The sequence below is a fragment of the Andrographis paniculata genome, unplaced genomic scaffold, assembly GCF_009805555.1.
Source record: "Andrographis paniculata isolate CXL003 unplaced genomic scaffold, ASM980555v1 Contig57END, whole genome shotgun sequence".
Taxonomy (NCBI): domain Eukaryota; kingdom Viridiplantae; phylum Streptophyta; class Magnoliopsida; order Lamiales; family Acanthaceae; genus Andrographis; species Andrographis paniculata.
In genome coordinates, this window is record NW_026137592.1 from 498,083 (window position 1) to 522,185 (window position 24,103).

Consider the following 24,103-nt stretch of genomic DNA (forward strand, 5'->3'; position numbering starts at 1 on the left):
TATTTGTGTTTGAGTGGCCTAAAAATTCGATCAAAGTAAGTTAGCATTGCAACAATTTTCTTACATATATAAATAATGCTAAGTATTGAAAACTTTTTAATTTTGACATGATATTTTAGAAAAGAAAGTACTATATTTTTATTGAAAATAAATTGTTATCAAATTTGAAAATTAAAATAGCAATTTATTGTCGAAAATTTTGAGGACATACAATCATTAGGAATTTGTATTGGATGAGAATAATATATGTAGAGAGAGCGTGACTTTGTTTACTTATGATATTTATATTCTTACAAAATAACAAATCAAATGATCATTTAAACAAAAAATACAAAATCAAAACACAAATAAACAAACCCAAAATTGTTTACATATTTCTTTTTTAAAATTTTAAAAATAAATAGTAAAATACATGTGCAATTACTATGTCTTGAGATATTGCTATTTTAAACAAATGTATCCGAAGTAGTAATAATAATTTGGATGTGGACTCAAAGTCAAGTCTTCAATCAAATCAATAAGACAAACGTGATTGGAAATTGGGGTTGAAATGAACTTTTCAAACAGTAATTCATCATTATAATATATTTCTGGTGTAATTTTACAAATCTATAAATACACAATTCAATAATTTATCAGTACATAAGCAATAATAAATTGAAGACAAAATTCTGAATTGAATTCAGTGCATGATTCGATAACTATTATTGCATCAAACACAAGAACTTAAAAGAACAATAACTAAGAGAAAACAAGCTCAAATCCAGACATCTCTTGTGTTTAATGAAGTAGTTTGTCTCTACATTGCAATGATCTCAGGAAATCCTCTTCAAAAAATCATCATAAATTCTCGAATAGGCACAAGTTCGATAAAAGTAAGGATTAGGGCATTACTTGCCTCCGCGATTAAGCCTCTGAAGATGATAGTTGATGCTGCCCCAAGGCTTTCGTTTGTTGCCAGTCTGCAGCAAGACGAGAGAGTGATGTAAGAAGGTTGCGGTGTCCTAATAGAGTTACGGGCCGTAATTTTAATCGAGTAGAAAATACCTGAGCATCCATGCAGGCACTCAGAAGTGACTTTTGCCGGCTGCATCTCGCGTCGCTGTTTTGGCTAAGAGTCAAACACTGGAGAAATGAAACCATCTCTCTTACACAAGGTTTTTGAAGATTCCCAAATTTCTTTGGATTGATGTACAAGGTTCCGGCTTTTCTGCCCATCTTTATCTATTTCATAAACCGAATACCTAAAATAGCAAAGGCAAACTCGCTATTACAACATTAATACCTCACAATATGATTGATGATGATGTAAATGCAAACTTTACAAATCCTAATTCAATATCTTTTTGTCTTTTAGTATAAACATTCAAGAAGATATTTTATACTTGCTTCAACATACTGCTATATTGTTCAGAACATAATCGAAACCAAAATGCAGAGACTTATCAAGAGAGAAAACTTTACTCCCCAAAAGGAGAAAACACACACACACACATATTGTTAAATTTCCGGAAGTAAACATCACTGGAAGAACAATTAAATAGATCACAGGCCTTATTGATGAACGGGCATATTTCCATTCAGCAATGCAGAGTTCTAAAGCGAGAAGTATTTCATCTAATCATGACAGGCAGATTAAATTTCCGATTCAAGTAGGAACAAGTCTCAAACATGTAGCAGAAAACGAAGCGAGCAACAGAAGTATAAGCACATAACATCTGCTGTGGAGGCAGTTAAGAATTAGGGTTGAACTTCAGATATAAAGAAGCAAGATTCCAGCCACCAGAAACCAAATAAAATCTACAAAGAGGACATTTTCTTTGAAATTTCAAAGAACCACCTGCCTGTTTTGCATTTCCATTTCTGAATTTTCTCACAGTATAGCTGATATGTTTTATCCATCCATTTCAATACTGCCTCCATCCTATGCATCATTAAGTTTATTGTCTTCAAATCAACACACATACAATCACAACACATCAATGATACACTAACAATCAGCACCGCCTTATTCATCAAATTTTGGAAATTTATGTTCCCATAAGTAAATTACTCATGTAATGGGCTCTGTTAGAGTAAAAACCTGCTTGATTCCACCTTAGGATTTGATCTACGCATAAATGGCCCAGTTCGTGCAGCAGAAACAAACACATCACACAGTAATTCGAAAAGAGGAGAAACGCATAAAAAATCAGTAAATAAGGAATGACCTAATTCCAGATTTGAAACAAAAGAATTGGAGAAGCAGAACTTCAAGAAAGGCGAAGGTCATGAACTGACCCCAAGATTTTAAATTTGTGGGAAAATTAATGATCTTCGAGATTATGTTTCCATGAATTTGGGCTATAGAAAGGAATCGATTATACGAGCCTGAGTTTTGCCATTCCCGTCCCGCCCGCCCAAAACACGGCCGGGTCGGCGTTTGACGAGGGTTCGGAACCGCCATGAGATGGAATTGAAATCAGAGTACATTAAAACCTCCAAATTGACGCAAATCCTTAAAAGATTCTCACACTTCCTCATCCATTCAACAACAAGATCGAAATCAAATAACAAAACACGCTAAAAATCACAATTACCGTAAATGCTTGACATATTCTCAAAACTGCTCCTTTAAGGCATAAAAGTTCGTAAGGAAGGGAAGGACTGAACTTACAGGATGCACTCGTAGCTTGTAGAAGACGACGTCACGAACGAAGTGAATCGCGCGAGGCAGAGAAGAAGGAAGATAGGTTTCGGGTCCGGGCAGGTCATCGATTTGATGGATAACCCGGTCCGTTTAAGGCCCAAACACAAAGACCAAAAAATATGGGTCATGGGTTTGATGAATAACCCAATTCGTCTAGGGCCCAATCTAAAAAGCCCAAAACCTGTATGTCATACCGACCGAACCGTTAGAAGTTCGGTTTAAAAACCGAATCGACCCTAACAATATATACTGTTCAACCCCTTTTCCCTAATTTGGTCTCTCTTCTTCTCTTCCAGTCCTCGCGATTCCGTTGGTCGGTGTCGTCTTCCTACCAGCAACAAGCTACAGCAAAATTGTGAGCTCTCTCTTACTTTCAATTTCTTTTGTAGGCTAAAGGAAACAAGTGTGAGAAATGTTTAATCATTTACAGCTATTTTTGTTATTTCAATTCGATCCTATTGCTTTATGTATAAGAGAGGAGAAAGGCCAAGGCTGATTTCAATTAGATTTCGTAGGTAATTTGTTGGGGCTTGGCCCCCTGTGTACTATCCTTAATCTCAATCTCACGCCAACAAGATAATAGATACTATTTTATTGGAAGGAAAATTTTTGCCGTGTTTCAATGCTATTATAATTTTGAATATTACATGAAAATTTTTAATCAAGGTCTTGAAGGAAACAATGTGATTATGGGGGTATTGAGCAAATAGGTTGTTTCACTGGGGATGTCAATGGGGTGGGTTCCACGGCCCCCTAGAAAATATTAGCACCTAAGACCCTCCGCCCAGACAAACCCGTGTTTTTTTTTTTTTTTTTTTTTTTTTTTTTTAAGAAAAGAATAAAATAGGCAAATTATCAAAAAATTATAGTTCTAAAAATAAGAACAATTAAATATTGATGGCGATCAGCAGTAATCTGACTTGTGAACATAAATTTGATTTATAATTAATGTTTTATTTTATATTAAAATTTTTTAAATAAATAAATAATACTCCCTCTCCCAGTAGAGTTGTCTTGTTTTTTATTTTTGATTGTCCCACATTATAACAAAATTATTCATACATTTTCAATTATCAATAATTATTATTCTAATATACTTTTTAAAATCATTCAAAAAGTAAAGCTATTTTATTCTTTTACCTTCTACTTTATACTTTATATTCTATAAAAATAAAAATAAAAATAAATTATAATAATTATTAAAATATCCGGATTTGGGTTCGGGTCCGGGGTGGGCGTGTTTATAGTAAAATCCATAACCCGCCCCGAACTCGGTCGGATTTAAAACTCAAAATCCACAACCCGTCCCGAACCAATTAGACCCGAACCCGCCCATTAAAACCGGGTCCGGGACGGGTCCGGAGCTAACCCGCCCCATTTGACATCCCTAATTCCACACACAATCCAATGCAGTTCCATTATATATGATCAAGTTTAAATTGGAAGTATATAATGAGACACTAAATTGATTTAGCAGATATATGGTGGTTTGTTCAGTTTCATTTTTATATATTTATTATCTCCATTGGCAACAGAGCAAAGATGGTTATGCAAGATGAGGAAATCACACGGCTTTACAGAATTCGGAAGACAGTGATGCAGATGCTGAAGGATAGAGGCTATATGGTGGGTGACTTTGAGATTGAGATGACAAAGTATCAGCTTATTCAGAAGTTGGGTGAAAATATGAAAAGAGAAGACCTCATAATTCATAAAGGCTTGCGCAGTGATCCCAATGATCAGGTTCTCGGTCATTATGTCTTATTTTGGCGTTATACTGTATGCATATGTGTATAATTTTGTCACTCTATTTATTCAAAAAGTCTTCAACATCTCCTAACGATAAGTTACTTAAGCTATATCATTAAGTTAACTTCGCTGGTTTATTGTCAGATATATGTGTTCTTTCCTGAGGAACAGAAAGTCGGTGTCAAGACTATGAAGACCTATACCAATCGCATGAAAGAAGAGAGTGTTCATCGGGCTATTTTAGTGGTTCAGCAGAATTTAACTCCATTTGCTCGTTCATGTGTCAGTGAAATATCTACTAAATTTCACCTTGAAGTTTTCCAGGTGCTTCGATTGTTGTTTTCATATAACTGACGCTATATGCATACAGTGTATTCCTGATTTATTCATACATTTCGATGTCTGCTGCTTTAATTGAACAGGAGGCTGAACTGTTAGTCAATATAAAAGACCATGTTCTTGTACCCGAGCACCAGCTTCTGACTCCTGAAGAAAAGAAGACTTTGCTTGAAAGATACACTGTGAAAGAAACACAGGTTAGCGAGTATTATCACAGATGATTTGCAGTGGAGAGTTTAGTTGCATGGGAGGTTCAATTACATAAGTATGGATGCCTCTGTTGTTTTCATTGCCAATTATATGCTTAACATTATATATTCCATACGTGTTTTTGTGGTTTTGATTGTGAGATGTGTTGGTATAAAGATATGGCGTCGCAAATATATGCATATATATATATAATCCTTCACTTTTGTTTAAAAACTTTATATGTATTTGTTGGATTGAACATAATGTTTAGCTTCTAATCATTCACTCTGCTGTTAATGCATTGAAATCATTTGTTCGAATAGTGTTGACGTTCTTGAATTACTGCTTTAAATTTTCTGCACATGAAATTAAACCATATGCTTCGAGCTCTGGATTACTTACCTGTAACTATCTTCAACCCTTTTCGTTGATGGATTTGTTGCAGTTGCCTCGCATCCAGATAACCGATCCAATTGCTAGATATTACGGGCTGAAGCGAGGACAAGTTGTTAAAATCATACGACCAAGCGAGACTGCAGGGCGATATGTCACTTACCGATATGTGGTCTGAACTTCTAAAGCTTTCTTTGCCTTTTAAATGGTTTTGGCTGTTGTGTGACATTGTAATTGTTTGTGCTTTTATGTATGTTCTTGGTGAAACTTAATCGACAGTGACCTTTGATGTCCAAAAAAACCCGATCTGTTGTTCTGACTGATGGTTTCAGCTCTAGATTTGAAACTTGATAAAAAAATACCAACAAATTTACTCTAGTATAGCCTTTGGCTGTGGTTTTAGATGCATGGTTACGTAACACATTCGAGAAATATTTACTTGGAAATCAATTATTAATATTGCAAATAATACCTAGTAGTTAAAATCAATTGGATCTATTTGCAAGTAACAATTTTACGAGGTTCAAATTGCAATACTTCACTCTATTACTGAAGCCACCCACCAGTAGGATACATCCACGTCACCATGTTTTTTAGGACATCCACGTCGGACACGCCACGCAAAAGTCGCGTTTATGTATTTGTAGAATCGCTATTGCCGCCAGGCTGTGTACTGTGTCCTGCTTTGAGAAAACGCGACTCTTACTTTCTCACTCAACTAACTAGAACTAGAAAGAAAGCGAAGAATGCCAAAACGCATCAAAACGACGAACGGACCCAAAATAATTAAAAAGTAGCCCCAAATATTTTTTTGTCATCCCCAAAACCGAAAAAAAGGAACCCTAACCCTAGCCGCAAACCCCCCACGAACGCAGGCTCGGATAATCGATTTATTTGTCTGCGCGTATTTCTTGTCCCCGTTCCCGAATCTTTAGAGCAGGAATTGGATCTGATTTTGTTTTCTTGGATAGTTGGGATATTAGGGTTTGGTTTGGAGGGGGAGGAGGATATGGGATGCTGCGTGGTTGGTGGTAGTGTAATTGGAATTGGGCGTTGGAGACGATGACCGGCAGGGGCCGATGCCAGAGGAGGAGGAAGTCCATGGCCGGTGGTAGGGGCGCCGCCGAATCGAAGAAAAGCGGTAGTAAAAACAATATCCCTAATTTGAAGCCCGAAATTACAGAAAAGCCCTTGGGTTCTCCAAGAATTAGGAAAGTGCCCCCGACTTCAACTGTTCAGTTGGATTTGTATACGCAGGCTTGCAAAGCTCTCTCATTTCGTCCCCCCTTCGATTCCGAGGACTCCCAGGCTTCCTCAGGATTTGCATCTACAGCGAACATTCTGCCGTCTGGCGTGTCGCATCTGTTGAGCAGGCATTCGGATAGCAGGAAACGACAGAAGAGGTTGCATTCGAGCACGGAAAAGAAGTCCTCCACTAGTGGTGGGAATCGGGGTGGCAGAGTTTGGATTGAGACAGAAGATTATTTTCGGGGATTGACTGTTGAGGATATAGAGAAGCTCGAAAAGCTTCCAAGAATCGGGTTGTATAGTGACGATAAATGTTTCTTGATTCCATCATTTAGTAATGATGGAAATTCTTGTGATCGACTTGACATGTCTTCTGCTTCTGGGATGCTTTCTGAGAAGAATTCTTTGGGGCGGGAAAATGGAGTTGAGGCAAATGGTAATGGATCGATGGTGCAGGAAGAAAATGGGCGTCGTTCCATGGATATTGATGGTCACGAGGAGGAATCTAAAACGTTGGAAGCAAGAGAAGAAAGCAGCGGTGATAAAAGACCAAGTAATAGTAAAGATTCTTTGCCTTTTAGTGGTGTAGAATGGCTATTAGGATCTAGGAGTAAGATTTATTTGGCAACAGAACGGCCCTCTAAGAAACGGAAGCTTTTGGGGAGAGGTGCAGGGTTGGAGAAGCTCCATGTGGCACGCCCAGTTGAAGGGCTAGAAGCTGTTTGTCATTACTGTAATTATGGTGAAACAGGTGACCCCTTGAATTGCTTGATTAAGTGTAGTTCTTGTTGTGTTGTAGTCCATCAGAGGTGCTATGGAGTTCAGGAAGATGCAGATGCTTCTTGGGTGTGTTCGTGGTGTAAATGGGAAAAGATTGTAGATTTGAATACCGAGACACCGTGTTTGGTTTGTCCCAAGCAAGGTGGTGCGCTGAAGCCTGTCAGAAAAAGCGGATGCGGGAGTGATGAGTCTAAGAAGGAGTTTGCTCATTTGTTTTGTTGCCAGTGGATGCCTGAGTTATATCTGGAGAACACCAGGACAATGGAGCCAATCATGAACATTGATGAATTGACGGATGCAAGAAGGAAGTTACTTTGTTATTTGTGCAAGGTTAAGTATGGCGCCTGTGTCAGGTGCAGTAATGGTATGTTTTACTGTTTTCTTCTGTTTATGTACACTACATTACTAAGTTGGATGGTGGACCAAAAGAATGTTATTATTTGGGATCTATGAGAACCGAGGCATTCTTTTATTGGTCAAGGATCAGCAACATATCATGCTATGATCAGTTCAGCCTTTTAATTTATCTGTTGGAAAAAACAATTTCAAATTTCAGCTACTCTGTAACAGTAGAGCTCAATAAGACAATACAACTTGATGGTCCAGCCGTCCATGTTTAATGTTATTCATCTCTTCTGTGAGTGCTTGCATTATGGCATAAACACTTCACCATAGCTCATCATGTGTGTATTATTTTCTTTTTAGAAAATTTTCACTTTGATATTCTTTGATGCATGGTTCACTTTTTTAATCTGTAGGGCGACATCACCATACTTTTATAATATTGTATTATTTTTTATATTTATAAGATAATGGTTGGAAGGCATGAACAAGATTTGTAAATGTATATGGTAACTATGCAACTTTGTGCTGATATATATGTGGTTAAATTTTGATGGAACAATTAATGAAATCTGATCTCCCTCTGTTTTTTCTTGATGTTTGTCCTTTCATGCATAAGAGTACTTCTCCCCCTTCTGCCAATTCTATTGATCCACGCTAACTGTATAGGTGTTTTCAGGCTCTTGTAGAACTTCGTTCCATCCAATTTGTGCTAGGGAGGCAAGACATAGAATGGAAATATGGGGAAACCTTGGAACTGATGAGGTGTGTTGACTCTATGCCTAGTTAACCCGACAGTTCTGTTACTATTATAAACTTCTGTGGACTTCTTATTGACCAACTGTAATGTTATTCCATTTGAAATTGTTTTGCTTATTATTATTATTATTATTATTATTATTATTATTATTATTATTATTATTATTATTATTTATATTCATGGCATGAAGTATGCTGTTTATGTAATGACCATCTTCTTTCATTTTTACTTTTTGTTTCATAAGATATAAATGTTATCTTCTAGGTTGAATTACGTGCGTTTTGTTCTAAGCATTCTGAAGTGGAACATGATCATGGAAGCCAAGATACTCAAGATATTTCACCAACAGGTAATTCTGTTTCCCATGTCATCATGCAACAGCAGATGACAATAACAATATATGGTAATTACATAGTTGAATTGGCTAAAGAATGGTGACAATTTCTTATTCACATTGAAGCAGCTGATCAGGATCTTAGCAAGCATAATGAGGTTGCATTGGATGGAGAGGAGTTGCTTGACCATACACCCAAGTTTGAGACTGATCCTCGAAATGGAGATGCATCACATCATTTTCCTGAGTGTTCAGTGGATTGTAATTACAGCGAATTCCATGCTTGTGCTGTCCTTAATTTTAAGATGATACTGAAGAAGGTTGTATTGTAATCAAGTATAACTGAAGATTCTCCTTTGCTTCGACCAGTTAGTTAATACATATTCTTTTTGCAGTTGCTTGATCTTGGGAAAATTAATGTTGAAGATCTAGCCTCAGAGATTGGTGTTTTGCCCGATTCACCGATCACAATACTCACAGTAATGCTTTTGATCATTCCAATTGTTCCTTTGTACATTTCTACTTTTGTGACGATTGAGTTTCAATGCTATAATACCTGAATATTTTCCTTTTTGTAGTAAGTTTATGGTGGATCCCGATCCTTGTACTTATTATCTCTTTCCTATTCCCTCACGTTGTTTGGTCACATTCTTGTTGTACAGGACAATCACATAGTTCCTGAGTTACGATGTAAGCTACTGGGATGGTTGAAAAACCAATCTCATATTGGAAACTTACAGCAACTGAAAGTGAAAATTGGAGCACCTATGGTGCCCAATGCTGTGGCAGATGCTGTTGAAGGTGTGGGTGCTGTTTCAGTAGAGGAATCTAGTATTTCCGATTCCGTTCCAGTTAAATCTGTTCCACTTCGCAGACGAACTAAAAGCAACATAAGACCGGTGAGAGATGACAAGGCAGAAGAGCCCGATGGAGAAGATTCAAATGATCCATCTGAAGAATCTTTACCAGATGATGCACAGGAGGTACCGTTATGATTGCCATGGCTTCATTTTGGAGTTTTTATTCAATAATTAAATTCAATTTCATGCATATTCGTCTCGGACAAAAACAATTCCTATGTTGTAGATCTATTATGTCTTCTTTGGTTCATCATTTTCTGGTGTATTTTATGATTTGTGCAATTGACTCCAACCTTCCTCTCATGCATGGTAGCATATGGTGGTTGATCCAATGTCAACCTCTATTTATTGATTGATTCACATGAATGATTGATTTGTCACTGTTGTCATGGCGTCGCCATGGCGGGCGCCATGGCATCCTGGCGCTTTTTGGGGAGCGCCGAGACTCCTTGCCTCGCCTCGCCATATTAAACAAAGTGGCTTGGGTCGGCCTTAGCGACGCAGTGTCAATGCCTCAACAACGCCACGGCAATGCCATGGCACTAGGCAGGCTAGCTCCAGCCTAGCCCCCAAACCGCATCGACCTCAACCTGTAAACCTTGAACCCGATTGAATCTAACTTGTCATCCTCTCTCTCCCCCCGCTCTCCTCTACTCTCTCCTGTCCTAGCCATGGTTGTCCATTGTGTACAACCGCTTCATCCCATGGCGCCCTACTTTACTCTATTTTGTTATCTGCTTAGGGTTATTTTTATTTTTTTAATACTATTATAGTATTATTATTTAGTGCATTACATTATTATCTATTATTTATTTTACAGTTATTATTTTTAATTTTTAAATCATTTATTAATTTTATTTGTTAGTTATTTTGTATTTTTTTAACTTGTTACTATAAAATTAATTATAAACATTAATTTTATATAAGATATAATATGTATATATAAGCTTTATACATGTGCGCCGTGATCGCCATATTGTCGCCATGGCGGGCGCCATGTCGCCGTGGCGGTATGGCAGTCCACAGGCGCCGTGCCACAAAAGGGCGCCGTGACAACCTTGGATTTGTGACAACATACGTCTCTACACACATAGATATAATATGTTCCATGTGGCAGTGGTCATTGTTTTATGATATAATACTTATTCACACATAAGGGTTTCTATTTTATTTTGCATCTTATTGCTATAGGACACTTTCTAGAGAAGGCATAGTCGTTTATTTGGGAACCATACCCATTATTTTTAAATGAATTATTATTTTTTGATTTTCCATTGCTCAAGACTTAAGAATTTCTTTAATTCACACTCTTCTTTGTGCAGAGTTTTGTTGATCCTGGTCAGCACCAAGATAATTCAGCTGCCAAGTCTATGAAAATTGAAGGTGCTGTGACTAATCATGTCTGAAACGGGTTTTTGAGTCGGACCAAACATCCTTAACAAATACATGCTAGGGTTTCTGTGACTTTGCTTTTCATGTTTATGAAAACATGCTGTAATTTGTTGACTGGTTATTACTTATTAGCTGGTCGATTAATGAGTATATTTTAAAAAATGCTTGCAAAAATTGTTTTGGGAAATGTCACTCTAGCTATACTAAGCAAGGATATTATGTCTATATTATTTACTATCTATTGATCACTTAACTTGTCGTTTTCTGTCAGGGTCAGATATGTTTCATAACTTTGAATTGGAACTACATGAAAATCTAGCTGCATTTGGACGCTGCTAATTTTAACTTTCTGCATTCGTGGCTTAGTGAAGTTGGAAAATTTGGCACGATACTAAACTCCTACAAGCATTGCCTTCATGTGTGTTCATTTCCTAAAGTTATTGCATTTTTTTGTAATGGCAGATGAGCTGATAGCCCTGTTACGGTGTCTCAGTGAAGATGGTCTACTTGGGGAGGCTGGAAAATGCCATGAAATAGCTAATTCCTCTCTCTTAGAGTAAGTACTGTCTACTGTAATTTATATTGCATTTGTACATTGTTTGAAGGCTTCTGCACTGTGCTTGGTGGTCTTACCTAGTTCTATATGCCATATTTTTCTAGTTTGCTGGTAACATATGTGGTGTCCGTCTTCTGACTGATTTTGCATTTGTTCTATAGAAGTGGGGAAGTTAAACATGCTTCATACATACACCCAATCATCCACAGAAAATTGATGCAAATCAAGAATGATGCACATGAGAAAACTTCATCCTACCATTTTGCAGGTATTTCTTGTCTGATTTTTCTTTCTTTTGTTTGTTAAGTTCAGGATGTTAATTACTTGATTAGCAGTTTCGAGGGATCACGAAGCTTCACAATTGGAAGCATCTTCTACTTCAGCATCGTCTCTCTCTAATCGCAACCTGCAAGAAACATATGGAGATAATGATGGTAGATGTGATGGAGTGAATGGTGATGAAGCAGCCGAGGCAAGAAGTCTTGGTTTGCAAGAACTGTCTCCTGTGGATGAAGTTGAAGGAGAGCTTATATATTATCAACAAAGACTCCTCAACAACGCTCTTACAAGAAAACGCATAAGTGGTATCTATGCTTGTCTCTTGTGCTGCTCCTGTATTCTGATTATTGGCTTTCCTGTGTTTTATGTTTGAGTACACATTGTTGTTGGATTTTAAATATACTTCTTTGTGTGCTAAATCTATTTTCCATCTGTTACTATTGGCCAGATGAGTTGATTTTGAAGGTTGTTAGGAGCCTTACACAGGAGATGGATGCTACAAGGAGAAGGAAGTGGGATGATGTATTGGTTAGCCAGTATATTCATGAGCTTCGGGAAGCAAAAAAGCAGGGCAGAAAAGAGCGCCGGCATAAGGAAGCTCAAGCCGTGTTAGCTGCTGCAACTGCTGCAGCTGCAGCTTCATCAAGGGTGTCTTCAGTAAGGAAAGATAACCTTGAAGATTCTTCGAGGCCTGAGGTGATATTTTTGCTAAGAAATTTTATTACTATTCAGTTTCCTGTAATGTTTCTGCTCAATTTTTTTGTTTCTATAGTTAGACTATCCTTATACTCATTGTCAGATAAATGTATCTGATATGGTTTTTGTTCTTTACTCTCTCAGCTGAAGAAAGAAGCCATTTCTAGGCCCAGATCCACGTTTGAAGCTAATTCTGAATCCAGTCGATTAGCTTCCAATGATCAGCCTAGTACCTGTGACATATGCAGGCGCACTGAAACAGTTCTAAATCCAATTTTAATCTGTGCAAGATGCAAGGTTGCTCTTATAAATAACCCAAACTTAAAATATTACCTGAGTGCTTGCATATTTAAAGGTAACTTTGTTATTTTTTGTGATTCTCCTTATTCCCAGGTTGCAGTTCACTTGGATTGCTACCGCAGTGTTCGAAGCACTTCAGGGCCATGGCTTTGTGAATTGTGTGAAGAATTGTTTTCTTCCCAAGGTTCAGAGGCTGTGGTAGCGAATTCCTCCGAGAAACCTTACTTTGTTGCTGAGTGTAGTTTGTGTGGTGGTACTGCGGGTGCTTTCAGGAAGTCAACAGATGGTCAATGGATTCATGCCTTTTGTGCTGAAGTAAATTATACTCTTGTCTATCATAACTGAATTTTAGGATTCTTTTCTTATATATCATGGATTTCATTTTCATCCTAATATGCAGTGGGTGTCAGAGTCAACATACAGAAGGGGGCAGCTTAATCCTGTTGATGGGATGGTTAGTGCATTACATTTACGAAAAAAAAAAAAAGCCTTTACCTTTCTGTGATTGTTCTTGCCGTTTCAGTTTTAACTTAACTAGGTTACACTTTCAGGATCGTGTTGGCAAGGGGGTTGATACATGCACCGTATGCCACCGGATACATGGTGTCTGCCTGAAGGTACGCTCACAGCATTGATTTGTGACGCATTCTATTTAGAACTTGCATTTTCATTCAATCATAATCTTTTGTCCATCTACAGTGTAGTTATGGTCACTGTCAGACCATGTTTCATCCTACCTGTGCTAAAAGTGCTGGTTATTACATGAGTGTGAGGACTAATGGTGGCAAATTACAGCATAAGGCTTACTGTGAAAAGCACAGTGGAGAACAAAGAGCAAAGGTTCTTTTTCTTTCATGCAATAGCTTTTATCTCTGATACTTAACCAGTGATTCACAATTGATGTTTTCTTTTTATATTTCTTCAGGCTGAAACTCAAAGGCATGGGGTTGATGAGTTAAAAAGCCTTAAGCAAGTCAGGGTAAGTGATCGTGGTTGTTTATTTGCCTGGTTTCTTCTGTTTGTTTTATTCCATCATTATCAATACAACAAAAATACCACTGCTACATCATTTTGGTGCCGATCATGATATCTGAGTGTTAGTACATTTCATTATACATATATGTATATATTTTAAGATCCCCTTATTTTAATATTTTAATAAAGATTCTACAAGCTACTTATCATTTTATGTACTTGATTAGATTAGATTGACTTGAAGTTAAATGATCGTTAGGATTTTCAATTTTTTGATTTGTCCCCTGACCAGCTTTACTGAGCTCTCTTGGTGGAAGTTTTTTCTACTTGATAACTTTCTTATTAATATCCAGATTGATGCCTTAACCCACTCACCCTTCGTAGTTCCTCCCCACCCGCACTTTGTGGTTCTTTTTATTGTTTTAAGCAAACAATTTCTTGAACAGCAGTTCAACATGTTATTATTACCTTCGTGTGGTGATAGTGTTGGCAGTATAATAACAATGTGTAGATTCTGTAGTATCTTCATCTAATTGAAAACCTTGATTGATTTTGATGCTTCGCTATGTATGCATGGCGTAGAGATTCATCGATGCAAATTTCCGAAATGATCATGCACTTAAATTCCTAGTCAGCAACTCAAGGAATATGAATTTGCTCCTTTTTTTTTTTCTAAATTCTCTCCAGTAACTGAGTCAGGAAAAGCAAATTTGAAGATTATTATATTAGAATTACATTCATTCCTTTCATAATTTTACAAAAGCTGAAATTTTTACTTGCATCAATTTATACAGGTTGAATTGGAGAGATTGCGACTTCTATGTGAAAGAATAGTCAAAAGGGAGAAACTAAAGGTAAGTTTATGATTCCCAAACTCCCCTGCACCATACTTGCTCTCTTCTATACTTTGATTAAATAAATTTTGTTCTCCTGCTGCTGAAAAATCTTACATTACCTTACCCTTTCATGGCTACTGCAAACGTCGTTATGATCATATGTTTTGTGCTTCGCAGCGTGAATTGGTCCTTTGCTCTCATTCAATTCTTGCCACAAGTCGAGACTCTGTTCTATCTGCTCTGGCCCAGCATCCCTATTACCAACCCGAATGTAGTTCCGAATCAGCTACAACCTCCATTAAAGGCTACACCGACGACTACAAATCAGGCAGCGAATTAGTGCAAAGATCAGATGATATAACGGTGGACAGTACAGTTACAGGTAAAAGACGAATCAAATTTCCCATTCCTGGGGACATGGACCAAAAAACTGAAGACAGTTCTACATCCCAAACCCTTTACACACTAAAACCCACGGAAAGAGTATCCTTCGCCGGGAAGCATATTCCCAAAAGACACGTGCCATCGCCAAGCCCTTCAGACAATGTAGAAAAGAATTCGAAATATAGGAAAGTAAGTGTTACATTCAGGTGAATACAGCTGTTCATTCACATCTTTTGTTATTATTGTCCTCTAAATTAGTTAACTTCAAAACTAATCGATCACTGTTGCAGCCGCCGGAAACATTTGAAAAAGAGCTCCTAATGACTTCAGACCAAGCGTCAATGAAGAACCAACGGCTGCCTAAAGGATTCGTGTATGTTCCTGTTCGAAACCTATCCAAAGACAAGGACAAGCCGAGCCCCGACGAACGATCTAAGGAACCAACCGAATGAAACCGGCATCATCGTCGATACTGAACGACCCGAGATGCTGAGCTTTGGAGCATAGATGTGTGTATATGCAAGTTCAGTCCCCATTGCATGTATTTCATGGGCCTAATTTGTTTAGCCTTATTCTTCTTCTCTCTCTAGATATATATGTATTCCATAACCACAATTTCAGAGTTAGGAAAGGCAGTTTTAATGGCAATGGCAATGAATTGCATTTGTAATTGTATAAAAAGCCTGGAGCGTTTGGGATCTGTAAATTTAGTGTAAATACATATTCTAGTGACCATTCAATATTCAAACCTTGAATTCCCCGGATATATTTTTTTTTTTGATCGGATTTAATTGCATTTATTTGTCATACTATTTTCGATGGTTACTAGTGTTCATTTCAGTACAGCGAGTTTTCATTGTGGTATTTGGGCCCGTAGGCAAAATCTATTCATTAATGGACTTTATTAGGCCCATGAAAAAATTGTATATATTGGGCTGCAAATGTGGCCCATAATGAAATAACATTGAGAGTGGGTGGAGAGAGAAGAAAAGCGACGTCTTCGATTCGAACGATTGATTGTTGGTGCGACGAAGGAAGATCGATATTCGATCGATCAAAATCGCATCCTGATTGTTGCGTACCGATCCGGAGGCTGAATTCCGTATTATCCGAATTTCTTAGTGATTGAACCGGCTGATTATGGAGTTTGGAGAGTTACTGGCAATTTTTGGACCTGGCGTTGCCGGCGCAGTGTTCGGCGCTGGTTGGTGGTTTTGGGTAGACGCCGTGGTTTGCAGCTCCGTAAATATTGCCTTTGTGCATTACCTTCCAGGTATTCTTGTGTGAATTATCCGTCGTCTGGATTTGCCTACTTGATTATTTGGTTTTATTGCTCTTTTGTTTTTTGTTTTTTGGTAGGGATTTTTGCAACTTTGGCTGCGTTGATGTTTAACTGCGTGAGAAAAGATGATATTGATTACTCGCCCTATGACGAGGGTGAATGGAGGTTAGTCGCTCGTTTAATAGAGTATATGAGAGGATTATCTTATTCTAGTTGCTAGGGTTTCTGATATTTCATAATTGTAAACTCAAATTTCGGAATTCGTTTACAAAAGATAATATAATTGCAGTCGCAAAAGGTGATCAACTAAATTGATTGTCAGATTAAAGTGTGCCAAAAGCCTGTTATTCCTACATTGACATGTTGATGGAGTTTAAAACTGTTTGAACGTTTATATATTGTTGTATAGCTGAAGGTGTTAAAGGCAGTAACTTTCCCTACTGGCTAAATCATGCTGTCAATATTTGTTAGCAGGATCAAGTCTTGGTGATCTCATTCTCTTTAGGGTTTCTTTGTTTGGATTTGTTATTGCAATTTTGCTTTAGGCCGGTTTGAGGATTCATACATGCTGTTTTAGACTATGTGATTTTACTTGCAGTATGAGTTTGAAAATAATCGGTTAAGGTGAGATGCGTCCTGAAGAATTGGCTTAGTGGTGTTGTATTATGAGTTACCTCATGAATATCTGTGTGTAAGATCGCCTTGTCTTTGCAAAATTGGGTGCATTTGTGCTACAACTTAGTAGGAAAGGATATATCTTGATAGCTCAAAATATGAATGTATGACTACCTTACCTTGTCTGTACCTAGTAGACAGTGTTAGGGAAGGACCTGGCCCTTAGGATGTGGTTGATAGATACACAGTTCCTCATTTTGAGATGATATACATATTACATATTCCTTTGAAGCTTTCATCTTGTTTTGACTCTTCAATTTGTCTTATTGGAAGGAATGAAGACTGCTATGAACTTTTTCCAACTGTTTTTTCTTATTGTGCTCGAATCTTCACTAAATTCAGTTTCACATATAAGTTTTCACCAACGTTTTGATCTTATGAATTTTCAGGTTGAAACTTTGGCTATTCATCGCATATGTTGTATCCTTTGTGTCGTTGGCTGCAGCCGTTGGCCTATTGGTACAAGATGCTGTGGTGGACACCGGTCCTTCTGCATGGACTGGAGTTGCAGGTGTTCTTCAATGTGTATTTGTTCTTATCAGGTATAAAAACATGTCAAAAATTTAAGATAATTTATCTAGTGTCAGTTTATTATTATTATTTTTGGTTTCTTTTAAATCATTAGGTTAAGTAATTTGAAATTGTCTTTGCAGTGGTCTCATTTACTGGATATCTCATTCAGAATAACCTGGCAGGCCTGTGCACATAAAGAGAGAGAGAAAGAGAAAGAGAGAGTCTAATGATGGTTTAGTGTGGTTATTTTTATGATGCAAATGATGTCGATCTTTTGTGTTGGGGTTGTTTGATCAACTTGAGGATGCATGCAATTCAGGTTGGTGTAAAGTTATTGTGTTAATATGTTTCAGCCTTTCAGTAATAAGTACTTTAACTGCATTGCATTTTATGGGTTCAAAAGCTGTGCATATTCCAGTAAATGAAATCATTTTTTCTAAGCTAGATGCATTGCCAATTTATTGATCAAACAAGGGTTGTCTCAGCACTTTATGGGCATTTACCATTAGCAAATCTTTTCCTTCACACAGATAATAAAGATCATTAGTACCATAACCAAAGTGAATCCAAGAAAAGGCTGGAACAAACAAACCACCAGCAACTACTAACATATTGATCAGTCAAAACTAAGAAGTAGAATCAGAACAAACTAACCAACCAAACCAAACCAAATTGAATGGACCATCTCTATCGAACAAAAACAAACAAGAATTCATATGCTAGTTTGATTACTTATACATCAAGAACTCATATGCTAGATTGATTACTTGTACATCAATCATAAATTCAGATGACTAAGGTCAAAAAACTGCATCTTCAGATTTTGCTCTACACACCACACCAAAACCATTATTATACTCACCATTATCGCACAAGGAAACACATAACGATAAGCAGCTAAAGCTACACTAAACAAACATGAATATGCAACAACTGTAGTAGTAGTAGTAGTAGTAGTAGTAACTTCCCATTTCTTTTCTCGCTCGTGCCATGAAAATCCAGGAAAAATACTGTAAACCCGTTTTCCAACTCAAGAGCAACATCTCAAAAGAACTAAAAAGAGAAACAAAAAGAACAAAGACAACGAGTACGCCAAAAAGACAATCTAATGAATGCTGCCATTGCAAAACATTAATTTTGAAGCCCTGTCCATCTCTATCCCATCTCCCAGACAAAGACAAGTGAACAAATCTCGATTTCTGCCAGACCCTATTTTCAGAAGCAAATAATTTATTTTACCATTTTCCCTAGTGCAGACATCCAAGACACCTACTCATCCAAGCATTTGCAGCAAACCTCACTCTTGTTAAGGCAAAATGGATGTAGTGGAAGTAAGTCGATCAAACATAAACTTTCCAACAGTACTTTCAGAATGATTCCTGCTCAACCTTCAGATTCAGATTCAGAGGAGCTTGAGTCCGAGCTTGCATCTCCCGAGGCATTGGGTAATTTTGTCGGTGTTGAGACTTTGGGCTGAGAATTTTGGCGAGCTTCCAATAATGGCCTTCTATTCATGTACTGCAAGGGAAATTTTACAAAGGTCAAATAAACGGATATCATATCTAACTGCAAGAATCATAAATTTGTTGAAGCAGAAGACGTGACAAACTGACATAAAACTTGATATTATACTCTAGGACGATCTGTCCATACGACCATCTCGTATGTAAAAGGCCACCACGTGAAGATAAATGCAGAAATGCCCAAAACTAACACAAAAGTTACACTCACCTCCTGATAAAAGGCATTAATCTCTTCCTCTGTCAAGCCTTCATCTTCACCACCATTTTCCTCCCAACCAAGGGAACGAAGAAAAGCAGCTTCTTCTTCATCAGGATAGACTGATCCATTAGCAGAAAAGCCATCCTCTCCAGGATCAGAAAGACTTTTGATCTTCTCGTTACTGTCATAGCTATTGCCATTGCAGATGCCATTTCCTGGAATATGAGAACTTGCGCCATGGCTTCCTTGAAACTTTTCTCCAAATGTCTGTGCACCAGAAGATGGAACAGTCAAACTCGAGTCTGAATGGTTGTTTGTAGCACTTGATGATTTTTTTCTCCTCATAAGATTGAAAAATTCACTTCTGCTTTGTGCAAGTGATTGAGAAGATCTCTTGTCCACAGTAGATTTGGAACTCAGTGTTAAGGCACCAGCCCTGTTTTCAAGTGCAGAAACCACAGAGGTACTTGGACTTGTCGACACAATTGGAGTAGCTGGAGACATAATGTGCTGGCCGTTAGCTACTTTTCCATCAGCATCACTACCTCCACTCAAAGCATCCTTTGCTCCAAGTGCGATATTCTCACGCCCAGGCTTGAGAACAAGAAACTTTCCAGAATGAGAGGCACTTGCGGAATCAGGTTTGGTTTGTATAACACGGGATGGATTAGCAAGATGAGCTGAATGGGGCTGTTGATGGACACCCCTGGAAACCATGCTTGTCTCATTAGTTCTGGCAGCAGCCTTTGACTGTTTTGTTTTATCCACGGAGCTAGAAACCTGAGGATTACAAAATTCACACACCAATTAAACAATTGTATACGTAATGTGTTCATTCAAACAACACATACCTCACTTCATAACAGGGAAGGCTTAACCAAAAGATCAGTTCAATTTTGTTCCAATGTAACAAGATAATAAAAGAATAATTGACAATCCATAGTTAAAACTTGAGACAAAGAAATAGCAGAATCCAAAGGAGCTAAAGAATAAGTTGAAGAGAAACAGTAGTCAGGTATTTACTGAACTTTCCTTTGCAGCTCTGATAACTCACTTTGGCAAAAATAATTAAACTTAGGGGCATAACTAGCATTATTGCTGCTTTTCTTATACCTCTAAGCAATGCTCACAGTCAAAAGGCATTAATGCATACTGGAAATACCATTAGTAACAGGTCAGATAAAGTAGATCACCATTTCAAGAATATATAATCTCAGCAGCTAAGGGACTATTTTACAACTCCCAAACATGGTTGAAGGTTTCTTTCATTTCTTAACAAAATAGAGTCAAAATTTTCAAAAGGGTTTGCCTGTCAATCTAGTTGGTGCTCTCAGCTCTGTCCTCAGAAAAGGTGGCATTGCCTCTATTTATCAAGTAATTACGTGCTTATCATTAAAGGGGTATGCAGCTGTTTTATTAATTTAATAATGGAGAGTTAATGCTACAAATATTTCAATTCTTTTACTATCAGTATTTCTAGGAGCACACATTTTGCCTTAGTCCATTAGTTGGAGATGTATTCTAGCAAACAGCAGAGATAAAGAACGAGTAAAAGCATCAATCAACGTTCATGTGGCTACTGAAACTCAAAATAAAGTAGAATTCAAAATGCATTAAGAATTCTACAAATCAAAGCAACTCGCTTTACCAAGGGTTTGGGCATTGAAGGTGTCACAGGAATTAATTGCCTGGATTGCTTGATAGCCAATTCTTCAAGCCTCTGGTTCTTATCAGAGAGCTGCAATATGTATCAAAATAAATACATAAACTATACCTGCTTTCCCGCAGATCAAAACTATTGAAAACACGCTTATATTAGGCAATCCTTCACCTGAGTGGGAGTGCGAACTCTTGCTGCAGGCTGTGACAATGCCTCGGCCATGTTAAGACCTCCTGGACTAGAAGCAGTAGATGATAAATTTGAAACCATAGCAACACTGGGTGGAAGAGTGCTGGTAGTGCCATTATTTGTAGGAATAGCAGGCACCTCTGCCAAAGCAGAAGTCCATTTCTCACCACAGAGAAACCCTGAGTTGCCAATGGCCGAGCTTTGAACAGCAGAAGTCAGGCGAGGAGATAAGACTCGCTTGATTCCTGTCAAATCTTGCTTCTCTTCAGTTCTAAGTGATGGAAATTCCTTTTCCAAAACTGCCTTCTGAATTGTATTAGAATTTCTGCCACCAGAAAGTGCACCATTCCCACTAACTTGCGAGTTCTCTATTCTTTGAGGCAACTTTTCACCAGGTTTTCTAGAAACCTGTGACTGGGAACGACTCAGGGACCTCCTCTCCACTCTGCTAGTCAATATACTTTCTAAGGGATCAGCAGAGCCATTATTCCAGATGTCCTCCAAAGGAGACTTCTCTTTCACTCTATCACGGTGTTTATCCCGGTGGCTCCTTGAGAAACTACTGTATGGATGTTTTCCTGGGCCATCACTACTTAAACTACGCCTAGCATTGGATGAAGAACTTCTATCCAGATAACGCGGACTATCTGTATCCTTGTTGCCACCAAAAGATCTATTGCGCATGTTGTGTGAGGGGGAAGAAACATCTAACAGAAACAAAGAAAATATCGAAAGTTATGGCCATTGTCAGAATAGCACAAAAAACAGCAAATGTAATAATAGTAACACGGAAAGTTACTGTCATCCTCAATGAGTTAAGAAGAAATTATACCTGAGTGGTGGATTGAGGAGCCGCCACTTCCAGCAACATTTCCTGTACATCTCAACCATTCTGGAACAAACGCGGGTTCAGTTCTTTCCATCAGCACCAGACATCATCTAAACCTAAGCAACTCAGTTATCTCTAACAGTTTCTTTCTAGATTGACCTCTACTAAAGATGAAAACCAAAGGTTTCCTTGCTGCAAATGGGGGTATAGAACAAACCCACTTTTCACTACCCCCACAAATCAATCTTTAGAACAAAGCTGAGTTAACTCTTAGCAGCATTCCACACCTAATTCAATTGTGGTGATTGATTTATCCACAATCCTTCAACACTGATGAGCCCAAAAAAGACGAGTTTCTTCCTACTTCACTTCAACTTACCAAACCCTCATCCTCTTTAACCACAATCGCGCCCAACGGCCACGAAATTTAACAAAATTCACCAATACCTCCTCCCCTCGGGTACCACAAAACGACAAACTAATAACCCACAAGAGAATGTGGGCCTTCCAACAAAACGAAAAGCAAACCCTCAAACTAAAATTCTCCAACCATGTGGTTTCCCGAACACACACATACTCAGAAAAAACAAAACGACAACTGAATCCAGGCACACCGAAATCGGCACACGAAAAAAACACAGGAATCGAAAGCGGAAGCAATCCTAGCACAGTGAGAAACGGATCAAATTAAACCCTAACCTCCCGATAACCGTCACTCCTCCAGAGACAAGTACCAACACCCCCCCTCCGTATATCGAAACGGCGAAATCCTTCGTAATCGCAATTCAATCCAATTCAATGCGGATGCAGTTGACGAATCGCAAGCAAGAAGCAAAATGCAGGCGGCGAAATTGAAGAGAGGAATTTTCTTATTATATGCAGTGTGTGGATTGAAATGTGAATGCAGAGCAGCGAGCCATCTAATTCTCTATTTCTAGGGCGTCCCCCTCTTCCTGCCTGCCTGCCTTCATTTTTCTTCGTTTTGTATTATATTGTATTCTACTGCTATTTTTTTAATTAATATATTTTTATTATTATTATTACTACTTATTTATCATTTCTATATACGTATTTAGATTTATTATTATACGTAATTTGATTTTAAGGTGTTTGGTAAACAATTTTTTGAAGAGCTTTTAGATTTATTAATATATACCGTTGTTTCAAATTAATTTTTTTATTTTAATTTTTTTATACTTTATTTGTCCTTAAAATTAATTAATTATTTTACATATATTTCTATATTTTTTTATTACACGATTTATTAATAATATAGATATATTTTCTTCTAATAATTTATAAATTCATATTTATAAATTTAAAATAATTACTTTTATATATATTAATTATCTTATTTATAATTTTTTTATTTTTTAATAAAAATAATATAAAAATATTAATATTATTGAATCAATTATATAGTATTTTTTATCACATAATATTTTTATTAAAAATGAATATATTTATTTAAATTATAAATTTAATGTAAATATATATTAATTAAAAATTAATCTAATAAAAATACATATGCTAATAATTTTTATTCTTTTATATTTATACTATTTTTAATGAAAAAAAAATATATTTTTCAATAAGCTAGTATTAATTCTTTACAAAATATTTTTAAAATAATAAAAACAAATATTATACTAAAATTTTTCTAATTTTTAAAATTAATAATAAAATTATAAAAAAGTTTATCAACCGAAAAAACTCAACTAAATATTTTGAAAATAAAATATAAACTGTATTTAATTGTTATTTTACGTATGAACAGCCAATATCAAACCGCTATTTTACCAAACACTTTAATACAAACGGCTTAATCGAATCAACTAGTCAAACCAGCTAATCGAATCAGTTAACAGCTAACAACTATCACGTAATTGCCAAACATACCCTTGTTTGAATAATTGATAAAAAGTATGGATAAAATATTTTTTTGGCATTGATAAAGTAGTGATAAAAGAAAGAATAGTTTTACGATAATATAGTTATTTACGGAAATAAAACTTATTTTGGGACGGACAAAAATGATAAATGAATTGAGACGGAAGAAATATGATAAATTAAAAAAAATAAATACTTTTTTGGATTTGAATTAACTTTCAGGTCGAATAGAATAAAAATAA

The 24,103-nt window shown here is 36.9% G+C and overlaps 5 protein-coding genes across 9 annotated transcripts; 3 read left to right on the top strand and 2 right to left on the bottom strand.

Moving 5' to 3' along the window:
- Positions 1 to 726: 726 nt before the first annotated feature.
- LOC127256874 (uncharacterized) lies at positions 727 to 2,761 on the bottom strand. Of its 2 annotated transcripts, none has more exons than XM_051283096.1 (3): positions 2,657 to 2,761; positions 1,048 to 1,244; positions 727 to 962 (listed from the first exon to the last, which is right to left on the bottom strand). In XM_051283096.1, exons 2-3 carry the CDS (start codon positions 1,216 to 1,218, stop codon positions 891 to 893), a joined length of 243 nt encoding a protein of 80 aa, XP_051139053.1. In that variant the 5' UTR covers positions 1,219 to 1,244; positions 2,657 to 2,761; the 3' UTR covers positions 727 to 890. The 2 variants fall into 2 exon arrangements, with proteins under 2 accessions (XP_051139053.1, XP_051139054.1); XM_051283097.1 differs by having other exon boundaries at positions 2,580 to 2,677.
- LOC127257198 (DNA-directed RNA polymerases II and IV subunit 5A-like) lies at positions 2,121 to 5,740 on the top strand. The gene is made up of 6 exons (XM_051283577.1): positions 2,121 to 2,159; positions 2,899 to 3,044; positions 4,225 to 4,432; positions 4,583 to 4,762; positions 4,861 to 4,974; positions 5,412 to 5,740. The coding sequence occupies exons 1-6, from the start codon at positions 2,121 to 2,123 to the stop codon at positions 5,535 to 5,537; spliced, it is 813 nt and encodes a 270-aa protein (XP_051139534.1). The 3' UTR covers positions 5,538 to 5,740.
- Positions 5,741 to 6,114: 374 nt separating this feature from the next.
- LOC127256880 (uncharacterized) lies at positions 6,115 to 15,856 on the top strand. 4 transcript variants are annotated; one of them, XM_051283105.1, is made up of 20 exons: positions 6,115 to 7,751; positions 8,409 to 8,494; positions 8,754 to 8,838; positions 8,950 to 9,143; positions 9,219 to 9,302; positions 9,486 to 9,806; positions 11,006 to 11,066; positions 11,538 to 11,631; positions 11,793 to 11,899; positions 11,964 to 12,215; positions 12,359 to 12,606; positions 12,751 to 12,903; positions 13,000 to 13,221; positions 13,307 to 13,360; positions 13,458 to 13,523; positions 13,606 to 13,746; positions 13,832 to 13,885; positions 14,676 to 14,735; positions 14,895 to 15,307; positions 15,392 to 15,559. In XM_051283105.1, the coding sequence occupies exons 1-20, from the start codon at positions 6,422 to 6,424 to the stop codon at positions 15,420 to 15,422; spliced, it is 4,056 nt and encodes a 1,351-aa protein (XP_051139062.1). In that variant the 5' UTR covers positions 6,115 to 6,421; the 3' UTR covers positions 15,423 to 15,559. The 4 variants fall into 4 exon arrangements, with proteins under 4 accessions (XP_051139062.1, XP_051139059.1, XP_051139060.1 ...); XM_051283102.1 differs by having other exon boundaries at positions 6,116 to 7,751; positions 14,895 to 15,290; positions 15,392 to 15,856; XM_051283103.1 differs by having other exon boundaries at positions 6,116 to 7,751; positions 11,967 to 12,215; positions 14,895 to 15,290; positions 15,392 to 15,856.
- A 206-nt stretch (positions 15,857 to 16,062) lies between these two features.
- On the top strand, positions 16,063 to 18,015 carry LOC127257079 (uncharacterized). The gene is made up of 4 exons (XM_051283368.1): positions 16,063 to 16,374; positions 16,461 to 16,548; positions 17,448 to 17,600; positions 17,712 to 18,015. Exons 1-4 carry the CDS (start codon positions 16,242 to 16,244, stop codon positions 17,743 to 17,745), a joined length of 408 nt encoding a protein of 135 aa, XP_051139325.1. The 5' UTR covers positions 16,063 to 16,241; the 3' UTR covers positions 17,746 to 18,015.
- A 498-nt stretch (positions 18,016 to 18,513) lies between these two features.
- LOC127257078 (uncharacterized) lies at positions 18,514 to 22,942 on the bottom strand. Its single transcript, XM_051283367.1, has 5 exons — positions 21,975 to 22,942; positions 21,125 to 21,849; positions 20,942 to 21,031; positions 19,303 to 20,073; positions 18,514 to 19,089 (listed from the first exon to the last, which is right to left on the bottom strand). The coding sequence occupies exons 1-5, from the start codon at positions 22,063 to 22,065 to the stop codon at positions 18,955 to 18,957; spliced, it is 1,812 nt and encodes a 603-aa protein (XP_051139324.1). The 5' UTR covers positions 22,066 to 22,942; the 3' UTR covers positions 18,514 to 18,954.
- Between the last annotated feature and the right edge of the window lie 1,161 nt (positions 22,943 to 24,103).